This window comes from Hylobates moloch, unplaced genomic scaffold (genome assembly GCF_009828535.3).
Source record: "Hylobates moloch isolate HMO894 unplaced genomic scaffold, HMol_V3 SCAFFOLD_3, whole genome shotgun sequence".
Lineage (NCBI taxonomy): Eukaryota > Metazoa > Chordata > Mammalia > Primates > Hylobatidae > Hylobates > Hylobates moloch.
The window spans coordinates 172832033-172847398 of NW_026652278.1; the positions used below are offsets into that span (position 1 = coordinate 172832033).

Consider the following 15366-nt stretch of genomic DNA (forward strand, 5'->3'; position numbering starts at 1 on the left):
AGCAATCTTAAGTGGTAGATACTGTTATCATCTCAATTTTGCAGGTGAGGAAACAGAGGCAAAAGCAGTGAAAGCAACTTGCTACGGTAGACACAAAGAAGTGCCACCCAGACCCCTGGTCAGACCTGGCCTTGTTGCCCGGCTGTCAGGAGGTGACCAATGCAGTGGGCCTTCTGCTGCCAGCTGTTCAGGTCAGCCCTAGATACAGAGCCCCTCATTAACGCCCTTCCTGGGCCGCACCACAGCATGCTTCGGAGCCAGGCCAGTGTATAAAGGTCTGGCCGTTTCAGCCCCGTGCAGGAGCACTGACTGTCTGGAGCTCCTGCAGGGCTGGTCCAGCTGTGTCGGGCCTGCATCTCATTTCCACCCCTTTCTCTGCCCAGTCCTGCTTCCGCCATTGGCCTGTCCTGTGTTGATCCTTAACAAACACCCTGCACCCCAAACTCTGTCTCAGCACTGGCTTCGGGAGGACCCAACCTATAGCACTGGCCAAGGGCCACACAGCAGATAGGTCATGACCCTACAATTCAAACTCTGATGGTTTTATGCTCTTAAACACTATTGATACGCTGCCTCCAAATATAAAAACAAATCTAGAATTCTCCTGTAGCAATGGTTAAAACTATTACGAGGAGTGTCTGAAATTTTTTCTTTAATTTTTAATAACAGCTTTATTGAGATATAATTCACACACCATAAAATCCATCCTTTTAAAGTATACATACAATTCAGTGTTCTTAGCACATTGGCAAAGTCATGCAACCATGACTGCTATCGTATTCCAGAACATTTCATCACCTCAAAAAGAAACCCTGTCCCCATTAGCAGTCACTCCCCATTTGTCTTTAATTTTGGTCCAACTAAACAATAATTCATGTAGTTAATCTGTTCTTGCCAGCTGTGAAATTTATCCACTGTGATCGAAGATACAAACTCTCCTAATTTCACTTCCTTTTAAAGTATTAAATCCATAAACATGTTCAAATTCTTGTTCCGTAATCTCACTCTTGGGAATTTATTCTAAGAAAAAAAATGACAAAAGATGGGAGGAAAACAAAATGGTTTGTTGCAGTATAGTTTAAAAACTAAGAAACTGGAAACAAATATCGTCCATCGTGAGTGATTGTTTAAACTGTGGCACATTAACGAAATGGAATATTGTGCATCTATCAAAGACTAAATAGCAAAAAAAAAGTTTGGTATAACATTAAGCATAAAAGCAGAAAATAAAATTGCATTTACAACTATGTAAATTATGTACGTACGGATAAGGGTCAAAAGGAAATGGAGAAAAATGCAAACAGTTGCTGCAACAGGATGTTGGAACTGTGAATTATTTTCATTCTTCTGAGTTCCTTTATTATTGTCAAAATGTGGTCTTTACAATAAACGAGAATTGGAGGGAAAACATGCATTTATCTACTCTTGCCAGGAAAAATTCTCACTCATAAGGGGAGGTGGTATGACAGAAAATTATTGTTAAGGGCAAGGACTTTGGAGTCACCTGGACTTGGATTTCAATTCTGGCTCTGATGCTTCTGAGATGTGACAATAGGCAGTAGCCTAATTCTGTAAGCCTAACTTTCCACAACTGTTAACAGGGGCTGATACAGTCATACATGACCCCATGGGGCTGTTGTGAAGAGAAGTGAGATGGCAGAGCCCAGCCCTCCTTTTTTTTTTTTTTTTTTTGAGACAGGGTCACCCAGCTGGAGTGCTGTGGTGAATCCTGGCTCACTGCAGCCTCGACCTCCTGACTTCCTGGCCTCAGAGAGCACCACTTATTAAATGGTAGTTACTGCTATTTTTGTTGCATAGGTAATGGTGATTAGAGTGATGGTGGTGGTACCAACAAGGGGACAGGGAATGGAAGCTTTTATGAGAATACCATTAACACTGAAAAAAAATAGAATGACGGTATAATTTTCTACTGAATACACAGGCAGAGGACTTTCTATCATCTCTACCAATTGATCACTCCAATTCAGACCAAGCGAGCATTGCTTCAAAGGAGAGTTGGTTGGGGGGTGCATCACTCCTTAGCTGCAGACACAGAGAAATCTATACCTACAAGATGTTCGCGGTGTCCTTGTTGAAAACTTCATCCAAGAAACTCAAGTACTCCTGGATTTGTGTGACTCATCTTATGAATGAATACAAAGGCCTATTAACTATTCTATGGTTGTAGTCATTGATATATTAACAAAGAGTCTGTGTGGGATACTAAGAAAACCCTGTTCATGTCTTTGTCTTCCCTGCTGGTCTGGATGAGCTGTCCTCTCCCCCAAGGCCCTTCCTGCCTTTGTACACAGGACACCACCCCTGCTGGTCCTGCCCACACAAAGACTCTCAGGAAGTTCCTCTTACTCTTGCATCAGTTTGTGCTCACCCCTCCTCAGCATATAGATGTGCTGTCTTGTCTCCCTCCTTAATAAAAAACAAAAATTCTTATGTGATTCCACATCTCTTTCTAGATACAGACCATCTCTCCTTTCCCCTTTACAGAAAAACTCCTTGAAAGAGAATAGCAGAATGCTGAAAAGTATTGAAGCTGGGTGATGGGAATATGCATATTATTCTTGCTACATTTTTTAATTTAGAAAGACTATTGAGCTGTAATTGACATACAATAAACTGCATATACAGTTGGCCCTCCATATCCATGGGTTCTGTATCCATGGATTCAACCAATTCAGATCAAAAGTATTTGAAAAAAAAAATGGATGGTTGCATCTATACTGATCATGTGCAGATTTTTTTCCCTTGTCATTATTCCCAAAACAATACAGTATAGTAATGTAGCATTTACACTGTATTTGGTACTATAAGTAATTGACACGGTTTGGCTGTGTCCCTGCCCACCCAAATCTCATCTTGAATTGTAGCTCCCATAATTCCCACATGTTGTGAGAGGGACCTGGTGGGAGATAATTGAATCATGGGGGCAGTTTCCCCCATATGTTCTCATGGTAGTAAGTCTCACAAGATCTGATGATTTTATAAGGGGCTTCCTCTTTCGCTTGATTCTGATTCTCTCTTTTCTGCCACCATGTAAGACGTGCCTTTCACCTTCCACCATGATTGTGAGGCCTCCACAGCCACGTGGAACTGTGAGTACATTCTTTTTCTTTATAAATTACCCAGTCTCGGGTATGTCTTTATCAGTAGCATGAAAACGGATTTAAAGTATATGGGAGGATGTGTGTAGGTTATATGCAAAGGGAATCTGGTATCTTTGAGGTCCTGAAATTAATCCCCCATGGGTACTGAGGGATGACAGTATTTCATATGTACAATTTAATAAGTATTGGCACATGAATATGCTTGTAAAACCATCATCACATTCAAAATAATGAACATCTCTATCACCCTTGGAAGCTTTCTAGGGCCCCTTTGAAATCCCTCCCTCTTGCCCCTCCTTCCCAGACCACCTTTCTGTTGTTACACATGCATTTGCATTTTGTAGAATTTTTATAAGTGAAATCATACAATATGTATGTTTCTATTTGCCTTGCTTGTCTCACACAGCATAATAATTTTGAGATTCATCCATGTTGCAGCATGCCCCAACAGTTCCCTCCCTGTTATTGCTGAGTACTATTTAAATATAACACAGTTTGTTTATCCATTCACCTGCTGATAGACATTTGGGTTATTTCCGGCTTGGGTCTATTACAAATAAAGCTTCTACGAACATTCAAATACACGTCTTTGTAGACACATATGCTTTCATTTGTCCAGGCTAAATATGAGAACGGAATAGCCAGATCAGAGACAGGTGTACATTTAAATTTTTAAGAAACTGCAAAACTGTTTTGCAGAGTATTTGCGCAATTTTATATTCCCACCAGCAGTGTATAAGAGTTCCAGATCCTTCACATCCAAACAACACTTGGCATATAGTCAGATTTTTTTATTTTTAGCATTCCAGTAGGTGTGGTTTCTCATTGTGGTTTTAATTTGCATTTCCCTGAGAAATTACTTAATGGGTACAATACACATTATTTGGGGATGGATATTGTAAAAGCCTTTACTTCACTGCTATGCAATCAATGCATATAACAAAATTGCACTTGTGCCTGTAAATTTATACACATAAAAAATTTTGCATTTCTCTACTGACTAATGAAGTTGAGCATCTTTTCATGTGCTTATTTGCCATCCACAAGCTTTCTTTGAACAAGTGTCTGTTCAAATCTTTTGCTCATTTTTTAATTGAGTTGTTTGCTTTCTTATTGTTGACTTTTGAGAGTTTTTTAAATATCGTAGATACCAATCCTTTAACAGATATGATTTTCAAATATTATCTCCCAGTCTCTTGAGAGTGTCTCTTTAATTGAGATATATATATATATTAGCAATATATATATATATACACACACACACACAATAGAATATTATTTAGTCCCAAAATAATGTTTATGGCAAAATAGATTAATCTGAAGGACATTAAGCTAAGTGAAATTAACAAGCACAGAAAGACAGATATTGAATAATCTTACTTATATGTGGATCTAATAAGTTGAATTCATAGACATAGAGAATAGAATGATGGTTACCAGAGGTTGAAGCAGTAGGGTGGTGAGGAGGCAGGGAATGAGGAGCTGTTGATCAACGGGCACAAGTTTCAGACAGACAAGGGGAATAGACTTTGAGATCTATTGCACAGCAAAGTAACCAGAGTCATAATAATGTATTATATATTTCAGAATAACACGGTAAATTTCAAATGTCTCACCCTAAAAAATGACAGTAAGCAAGGTGATGGACATGTTTAATTAGCTTGATTTAATCATGTCATATTGTATACATATATCAAGGCATCACATTGTACTCTATAAATGTATAAAATTATGATTTGTCCATCAAAATAATATTAGTAATAAAAATTTCAATTAAAAAAATTAAAAGCAGAATTTTTAATTTGGGTGAGTCTAATTTATCAATATTCTTTTTATGCATAGTGCTTTTGATGTCCTATCAAAGAAATTTTTACCAGAGAAATTAAAGAGCTAAATGAATGGCGAAATACACCTTATTCATGGGCATGCATGTATATGACTCAATATTGTTGATATGTCAATTAAATCTATTGATCTACAGATTTAAGAGAATCCCAATTACAATCTTAGCAAAGTTTTTAATACAAATTGAAAAGCTAATTCTAAAATCCACAGGGAAATGAAAGGACTTGGAACAGCCCAAACATCTTTTAAAATGGAGAATGAAGTTGAAGGGCTAACACTACCTGATTTGAAGGTTTATTATAAAGGTACAGTAATCAGGACAGTGTTATCTTGGCTTAGAGATAGACAGATAGGCTAATGAAACAGAATAGAGAGAACAGAATTATTTCCACACACGTGGATGATTAATTTTTGACAAAGGTAAAGGAAATTCTGTGGAAAAACAATAGTCTTTTCGGCCAATGATACTGAAACAATTAGATATCCATTTGCTGAAAGAAAAAAAAGAACTTCAATCTATACCTGTATCTATGAGCGCCATGGCTCATGCCTGTAATCCCAGCACTCTGGGAGGTCGAAGCAGGCAGATTACCTGAGCTCAGGAGTTTGAGACCAGTCTGGGCAACATGGCGAAACCCCATCTCTACTAAAAATACAAAAATTAGCCAAGAGTGGTGTCGCACGCCTGTAGTCCCAGCTACTTGGGGGTTGGAGGCAGAAGAATCCCTGGTACCCAGGAGGAGGAGTTTGTAGTGAGCCGAGATCCCGCCACTGCACTCCAGCCTGGGCAAGAGTGAGACCATGCCTCAAAAAAAAAGAAAAAGAAAAAGAAAAAAAAAAGTCCAGGTGCAGTGGCTCACGCCTGTAATCCCAGCACTTTGGGAGGCCGAGGTAGGCGGATCACGAGGTTTGGAGATCGAGACCATCCTGGCTAACACAGTGAAACCCCGTCTCTACTAAAAATACAAAAAGTAGCCAGGCGTGGTGGCGGATGCCTGTAGTCCCAGCTACTCGGGAGGCTGAGGCAGGAGAATGGCATGAACCCGGGAGGCGGAGCTTGCAGTGAGCCGAGATCGCGCCACTGCACTCCGGCCTGGGCGACAAGAGACAGACTCCGCCTCAAAAAAAAAAAAAAATCAGGGCTCCAGATAAGTTGGGAAAAAATGGGGAAACTAAGCAATGTAGGACGAGGCTAGAGTTGGAGAAAAAGACACCTGTTAAGGATGTGGTGAGGTAAGGTTCTGTCCTCTGGAAACTGAGATACTGAATTGGGTGAGAACAAGAACTGAGCCAGTGTCCTTGGGAAGTGGCCGGAATCTTGGGAACACAATCTCAATTTTCCTTACAAAGTGACCTCAGCTGACATACCTCAGGAACAAAAAGAGCAATGTTTAAATAGAACCTGAATTATCCCCCTCTCCTATTAAGAACCTGATGAGAATAAATACTCACGGCCTCCTCCTTGAAAAAATCACAATTTGATATGTAGGGCCCCCTGGGTTTGTGCAGTGACTGATCTGAGGCTGTGAAACAATGTTAATAACAGAAGATAAGGCTTCCATCTCTGCCAGATGCATTCATTATCAGAAAGAACGTAGACTTGGACATGCTGCCTTCAAAACAAAAAGAGTGAGGGGCAGAGTCATACCCAATTTTATCCTGGGCTGTTCCCGTTAGGAAAGGATTTATCAAGATATTTTAATGCTTTGGACAGGACATCAATTAGGTACATCTTTAATTTGAAAATAATAAATTTGGGCTGAGCACAGTGGCCCATGTCTGTAATCCCAGCACTTTGGGAGGCCAAGGTGGGAGGATCACTTGAGGCCAGGAGTTCAAGACTAGCCTGGGCAACATAGCAAGACTCCACCTCTACAAAAGATAAAAATAAAAAATTAGCTAGGCATGGTGGCACACACCTGTGGGTCCCAGCTACTTGGGAAGCTGAAACAGGAGGACTATTTAAGCCCAGAGGTCAAGGCTGAAGTGAGCCATGATTGTACCACTGCACTCCAGCCTGGGTGACAAAGTGAGACTCTGCTTCAAAAAAATAAAAATAAATAAATAATAAATTTGAAAGTATTGTTTTAATTCTTTATTATAAGCATGCCTAAACCTAAATACACAGAAGAACAAGGACTAATTCAATTTAAATCCGTATTTTTTCCATTCGGGAAACAGAACACAGAACAGTGGTACTTTCATGATTCCATCTCTAACATTTAGGTAAGAAAATATCTTGGAATCTTGAAGTAAGGTTGAGGTGACTGCTGTTCTCCACTAAAGTCCATCCATCCTGAATTGAATGACACTCGAAAGAATGTTACTACACATTCCACAGCCCTCTGTGAGGAGATGGCCTTGGGTCAAAAAAGAACTGCTGGAAGAATCTATCATTCTTAAACTATGGCTCTCCCTCCCATTTATTTCTCATAACGACAGAGCAAAACAGAAACCAAGAAACAAGATCATAACTCAGAACACTGCAGCTATTTTTTCACAATCTGCCCACTTCTTAAATAAACATGAAATAGTGTAACCAGTTATATTCAGATACTACAGGAAACAGAAAGACCAGAAGAAAAACCTCAAACATCCGGCCTTCATCTTTCCTCTACATTAAACCTACTTTTCTTCCTAACTACAAATGTCTTCTCGCAAGAAGTTAAAACTGTGCATAATGCCATGGAGAATGACCAGGTTCACACTTTTCCAGAATTAGCATTTTTCAGATAAACACACAACCCACATATCAGGAAAATTACCATTTATCAGAGGGGACCAATCCTAAAAGTTCTGTTAGAACACCAGCAATGGTATTGATATGCAAGCAACACGACATATGGAGGGTTCTGTGAGTGTATATTCCTTTGGATCTTTCAGGAAACCTTTCAGCTATACTTATGGTGATAAAGTATATACTATATATATAGTATATATACATATAGTATATACTATGGTGATAAGGTATATCCTTTCAGTTTTACTTACGGTGACAGGTTATACTTATGGTGGAGTTGAGTCAGTGTCTTTATGGAGCTTTGCTGGAACCTAACATCTCTCTCGTTGTCCAAAACAACAACCTCAGGAGACAACAAAAGAATCCTGGTGAGCAGAACATCAGCAGCGAAGAGTGCACTTTTTGTCTCACGTATCAGTTGAAAGCAAATGAATGGCACCTCTGACCTGGAACCAACTAACCCTGCAGTTTAAGTGGCAGCTTGGGGCAAACTGAAGGATTTGATGTCAATTACTCTGTGTTATGGGCTATGTATGCTGAAAAGATTTTCATTCTGTTTTGAAACAAAATAAAAGGACTTGGCATAAAAGTGACTGTGCCTCGACTCTCTGTACAGCCCAAACTTGTGTATTAACATTGTTTCAGATTTTAACATCCCAACTTCACAGGCTAGACTTAAATCCCAAAATTTTACTTTTAGTACACTTCAATGATTTCTTATAAATTTCCCCACTTTGATATTGAATAATGATGATGATGATGATGGCAACAGCCACCTCTTAATAAACACTCACTATGGGCCAGGCCCTATGCTAAGCCCTTTAAATGCATCAACTTGTCACCACTGGTACAACCCTGCATGATAAGTATTACTATTCCCAGTTTACAGATGAAGAAACTGAGGCTCAAGGAGATTAGACAACCTGTCCAAAGTTACAGAGCTAAGGGGTAAAGGGAACTCACACCCAAGTCTGTGCTCCTTCTTCACTAATTCTTCGACTTCTTAGATGTCAAACTCTGAAAATTTTCTTTTTTCCTATAATCTGCCATCCTTCTACCCTTTTCCTATTTCTCTCCTACTGAGGCTGTTCAGGAATATCTCATGATGAACTCCAGCTCTAAATTCATTCGAAAAAATATTTACTGAGTGCTCACATTATGCTTCATTCGGTGATTTGCAAAAGTTTCTTAGGAGCCCACTGTGTGCTAGATACTGTGCTGGGTGCTGAGGATTCTTCAGTACACAACATTGACAAAAATTCCCCGCCCACGTGGAGCTACCATTCCAGAGAAGGCAAAAAGACAATAAACATAGAGATAAGAAATACAGGGATGCTCAAAGACAATAAATGCTAAAGGAAAACAGGCTAGGGGGAGGGGGAGAGAGAATATTAGGGAAGATGTGCACGTGTGTCGGATTGCAATTTTAAATGTTAGGAAAACATAATATTTGAGCAAACACTTTCTGGGGTATGAGGGTTCATTTTACGTGTCAGTTTGGCTAGGCTATTATTAATTATTACTATTTAATTCAATTATTTAATCACACACGAATCTAGGTGTTACTGTGAAGGTATTTTGTAGATGCGGTCTGCTTTGAACGGCATTCCTAGCGGCCCTGGCCTTTTATTACACTGGACACTCTACTGATTACCAACTCACTCACTTTTGGGAGACTGTGGGGTTTAGGAACTATGTTGACATACTTTATTTTGAACTGCCTTCACAAAAACTGTCAAGCAGGGAGGACAGGCAATATCACCCTTATTTTACAGACAAGAAACTAAGACTCAAAGAGGGAAACTAACCTGTAAGAGATAAGAGAATAAATAGCAGAGCTGGGTGTCAGGCCACCATCCTATCCCTCTTAACAATATACCGGAAAGGAATTTACAATCACTTCTAACCGCTCACCTTCCAGCCACCATTCACTCTTCAAACTGTTGTATTTCAATCTGACATACCCCTAACTCAGATGTTTTCCTTTTTGGGGGGGGTGAGGTGGGGACTGTAGTTTTCCATGAATTACATACATTAAGGGTGTCTGTCAGTCAAGTGGCGCCTTAAGGAGATGTCTCATTCCCCCAGGAGACTGTCTTCAGAACAAACACATTAACAAAAACCAGTTGAAAAGAACATGATAAGAATCCCGGGCCCAAGGATTACAAAGTACACAACTCAGAACAATCTCTAAAGGAAGCACGCAGGGTAAAATACCCAACAGCCTCCTCTACGTTCCTCTAAATTTCCCACTGAAATCCCTTAAAGAGAAAACATTCACCACCACAATAACACCCAAGATTGTCAGCCTATCCCACAGTCTGGGAGGGATTCCTACAACTCCAAGGACGATGTGACCGAGGACAAGAGCCAGCAGGAACCACCTGTGCTGGGCCCCCGCAGTGAGGGGCAAACACCTCTCTCCCGGTTCAGAGAAGCAAGGTCTGTGCACATCAAAAAACTAGACAGCCGTCTCTCTCTGTGGTGCCTGCTGCTTTTTTGTGAAAGAAAAACATAAGCTGTTCCCAATACCTTCCCAAGCCGCCGAAAAACGAGGGCCCTTCCACCTTAAACTTTCCCCATACTGGGCGGAGCCCCAACCCACAGGAAACGCCCAGCAGGAAGTCGGGCTGCCAGGGCAGTGGCGGGCGCAGTGCATCCTGGGAGTTGTAGTCCACTCTCGGAGGCGCAGGCGCAGTGGTGAAGGCGGGGAGCTGGGGGCAGCACCGCAGAGGATTGTACTTTTTCCTGAATGACACAGTCCTCCTTCCACATCCTTGGGGAATTGGTTCCAGGACCTGTGCTGCCACCAAATCCAGAATGTTCAAGTCTCTGACATAAAATGGCGTAATATTTGCATATCGCCTACGCACATCCTCCGTGTACTTTAAATCTTCTCTGGATTATTTCTAATACCTAATGCAATGTAAATAATTGTTCTACTGTGTTGTTTAGGGAATAATGGTAAGGAAAAAAGTCTGTACGTGTTCAGTACAGATGCAATTTATTAAAGGATATTTTCGATTTCTGGTTGATTGAATCCACCGGTGGGGAATACTGTGGATACCGAGGGCCAAATGTATGAGGGTGTCAGAAAGTCAGGGGGTGCCCTTAGGAGACCCCGTTTCACAGAGGGAGGGTGATCTGATGAATGTCGGCCGCACAGGAAGACTTGGCTTGGAAACGGGTGTCGGCCTCCGTCCAGCCTCAGATCTGAAATGGACTGAGATAGCCCCCAAGTGGACAGAGTGGGGTGAAGAATAACCCACACGATCTACAAACAGGACTGTGGAACTGTGACAAAACGTCGTAGAATCAAGGAAGGCGAGCCGACGCAGACTCAAAGAAAGAACAAAGCTCAGAGTCATCTACCTTATAAATAGAACATTTAAAAAAAATTTTGGCTTCTTCAAAAACTATCCCCCCAAAAAAACAACAACAAAAAGCACCAACGTATATTATATATTAGGACTTGGAGGCAAATGAAAGTATGGCACAGTCTGAACTCATATACATCAAAATGTTAAAATTAATCTTCTTTGGATGAGAGTGTTGCATTTTATAAAACTTATGTGTATTTTCCTCATTGTTTACAAGGATGAAATAATTTTTTGGTTTGAAATAAGTATAAAGAAAAACATATAGAGCAATTTTTAAACATCTTGGTATCTACTACAAAGTTTTATCATACTTACTTCAGATCCTTCCTCCCTTTCTTCCTTCCTCCCTGTTTCTTTCTAGAAAAGAAAAGAAAACCAAAAAAATTATGGCCGTGCACGATGGATCATACCTGTAATCCCAGCACTTTGGGAGGCCGAGGCGGGCGGATCACAAGGTCAAGAGTTCAAGACCAGCCTGGCCAACATGGTGAAACCCCGTCTCTACTAAAAATACAAAAATTAGCTGGGCGTGGTGGCACGCACCTGTAGTCCCAGCTACTCGGGAGAAGAATGAGGCAGAAGAATCGCTTGAACCCGAGAGGGAGAGGTTGCAGTGAGCTGAAATTGTGCCACTGCATACCAGCCTGGGTGACAGAGCGAGACTCTTGTCCAAAAAAATAAATAAATAAAAATTGAATTTGACTAATGACTAATGAAATGGGTTGTGGGGAAGACCTGGGTAACCAAATAAAATGCATAACTGTGCAAGTCAGATGCCTGGCACTCAATCTTCATTCTTGCAGAATTTTGAAATTGGCCAGATAGCCAGTCTCAAAAAATCTCCATCCCAAACACACACACACACACACACACACACACACACACACACAAACTTTACAAATAGTGTCCCTTATGTAGCCCTTTGTCCTCTGCGGGGAAATGCATACATACATACATAGATTCTGCAGAGTATTTATGTATATGTCTGTGTGTTTTTGTTTTTTGAGACAGGGTCTCACTCTGTTGCTCAGAACTGGAGTGCAGTGGCACTCATGGCTCACTGCAGCCTCAACCTCCCCGGGGTTAAGGTGATCCTCCCATCTCAGTCTCCCGAATAGCTGAGACTACAGGCACATACCACCATGCCTGGCTAATTTTTTGTATTTTTTGTAGAGATAGGATTTCACCATGTTGCCCAAGCTGGTCTCCAACTTCTGGGCTCAAGCAATCTGCCTGCCTCAGCTTCCCAAATTGATGGGATTACAGGCATGAGTCACCATGCCCAGCTCAACACATTTTTAAAATCAAAATCATATCAAGTATCTTATCAGACTACAATGGAGTCAAACTAGATATCAATAAAAAGAGAAACTTCAGAAACTGTACAAATACGTGGAGATCGAACAGCCTGCTTCAGAACAACCATTAAGAAAAAAATTTAAAAATTTCTTGAAACAAATGAAAATATAAACAACATACAAAAACCTGTGGGATACAGCAAAAGCAATGCTAAGAGGGAAGTTCATAGCAATAAATGCCTACATCAAAAAATAGAAAACTATGTCAAATATACAGCTTAATGATGCACCTCAAGGAACTACAACAGCAAGAATAAATCAAACCCAAAATTAGAAGGAAAGAAATAATACATATCAGAGCAGAACTAGGAAGTTGAAGATTATATGGTATATATAAAGTCTTGGTAAATTTTGACAAGGCGGCCTTTTTTCTTTACGTTAAATAGCAAGATCTCACAAGAGAGAAAGGCTACTACTTAAATAGAACATAGTTCAATTAGTTATTGGGACTGTGCTTTCACCTAATTAATCAGCTCCTTTTAGGGGAGGGGAGGAGTGGATTCTAGTGAGACAACCACTTGGGAATTTAAATCTACAATCAAGGAATATATAGTTGGAGCCAAAAGATGAGGTTATTAATCAGAGAACTTAGATAAAACCCAGGAAATTCAGAGAAGGGAAAGCTGGAATTTTCTAAAAGTTAGGTATAAACAACCAAGGAGTCCAGCATAGAACATCTTTTTTGTGATTTTTATTTCTTCAATTACTTAAGATTTGACTGTCAGTAGCATTTATATTATTGATACTATATTTATACTATTATTTGTTATTTATTGGAGTATTATATTAAGATAATACTACATAATAAATAACAAATAATACTACGTAAAAGATAACAAAGAAATAAAATAGTAACAGTCAATTCTCAATTATCTGTACTAAGGGAGGGGAAGGCCGAGTACAAATCATTAAGAACTATTAATCCCTCTAGCTGGGTGAAAGTCATGGCCCTTGCTTTTAGTGGCAATGGCACCTCAATCCTGACCCAGCTGTCAGCCAGGCATCTGAACTGCTGAGATAGCTTCCATCACAAATAAAATACCTAGTGAAACGCCAGACGTGGTGGCTCACGCCTCTAATCCCAGCACTTTGGGAAGCTGAGGCAGGTGAATCACGAGGTCAGGAGTTCAAGACCAGCCTGGCTAATATGGTGAAACCATGTCTCTACTAAAATTACAAAAATTAGCTGGGCGTGGTGGCATGCACCTGTAGTCCCAGCTACTTGGGAGGCTGAGGCAGGAAAATCACTTGAACCCGGGAGGCGGAGGTTGCAGTGAGCCAAGATTGTGCCACTGCACACTCCAGCCTGGGAAATAGAGACTCCATCTCAAAAAAAAAAAAAAAAATATATATATATATATGTATATACACACACACACATATATATATATACACACACACATATATATATGTGTGTCTCTCTCTCTATGTATATATAGAAAAAGAAACTTCAAATAAAAACAATTCTGTTTTGACTATATCAACAGCAAAGTTTGGGTGTCATACAAATATTACTACTATAGCCAGGCATGGTGGCTCATGTCTGTAATCTCAGCACTTTGGGAGGCTGAGGCAGGCTGCTTGAGACCAGGAGTTTGAGATCAGCCTGGCCAACATGATGAAACTCTGTCTCTACTAAAAATACAAAAATTAGCCAAGGATGGTGGCGCAGGCCTGTAATCCCAGCTTCTTAGAAGGCGGAGGCCCAAGAATTGCTTGAACCTGGGAGGTGGAGGTTGCAGTGAGCAGACATCATGCCACTGCACTCCAGCCTGGGTGAGAGAGCAAGACTCTGTCTCAAAAAAAAAAAAAAAAAAAAAAAGAAAAAAGAAAAAATTACTGATGCTATGGTGCCTTTGCCTTTGAAAGTTCAGCAAACACTTGTGAAATGTGTACTACGGAAAGGGGTCGTGTGCTGAGTGCCAAAAAATGCAACTCCCAACCAGCGCAGCTCACACCTCGTGGGTGAGGCAACACTGCAGGGGTGAGAACCCTCCTATACATGGGTTGATTTTCCCAGCCAGTGGATACTTAGAAGACAAGTATTATCTTGTTCACATTTTATTTTTAAAGGGGTCATCTCCACACAAATGCCATGGATCACAAAAAAATGAATAGGGCGTGGTCTCTGCCTTTGGGAGCACATCGTCCACTAATATATATTCTGATTATCATAATGATGCTATGTAGTAAATTACGAATGATTTTTCAAATTTAACAAGAGGAAACCGAGGCACAAAGAGGTTAAATAATTTTATCATTTCCAGTGTAACTAAATAATCTCCCAATAACATACTAAGGCTCGGTTCTACCAGTTTAAGTCTAGTTTTCCTTTCTTCCGCTGAACTATTCGATGTCTTACCTCATGGTATCTCTTTTACCCAAGAAATCAAAGCACTTTGACCACATTACTCAATCCGTTTTTCTGTGCCTAGTTAAATTTTACCTTTTCTCAGTTCGAGTGTTTCAAAACTAATTTTGCACTGAGACATTTACGTTAGTGTGTTTTATAACAGAGTGAACTCTGCTTAAAAGATTTCCATTGAATGGACTCTCCCAGTTGACCTATACTACCCATAACCTCAGTAATACATCTGACTAGTGCCATTGGCGCACGGAGGCTTTTCTCCAATATGCCAACTTCCTTTTTCTTCCATTAGTTGAGATGTTAGTTTTCCAGAGTTAGTTGTTGTCTTAAAACCCACTGGCACCATTTGTACTTACTGTTAACGTGATCTAATTAAGCTGTATGCAAGACAAGGAACTATGAGTCCAAAACAAGTGACTTGCTGTTTCAATGATAATCATTGAGTGATTTTAGGTAAGGCAAGAAAGCTAAGTGCCTGAGAAATGCTGTTTAATTAGACTATAAAAAGAATACTTTTCAAATACATTAAAGTTTTCGATCCACTTTAAAGAAA

The 15366-nt window shown here is 40.2% G+C and overlaps 1 protein-coding gene across 1 annotated transcript in view; it reads right to left on the reverse strand.

The window, feature by feature from the left end:
* Nucleotides 1–837: 837 nt before the first annotated feature.
* Nucleotides 838–15366, reverse strand: part of CASP3 (caspase 3) — a 120831-nt gene continuing 106302 nt past the window's right edge. Inside the window, exons 7-8 of the mRNA XM_058436936.1 lie at nucleotides 11403–11444; nucleotides 838–1020 (exon numbers count right to left, since the gene is read on the reverse strand). Of these exons, the coding sequence (XP_058292919.1) occupies nucleotides 11404–11444 (41 nt within the window). The 3' untranslated portion in view covers nucleotides 838–1020; nucleotide 11403. The remainder of the gene's footprint in view (nucleotides 1021–11402; nucleotides 11445–15366) is intronic.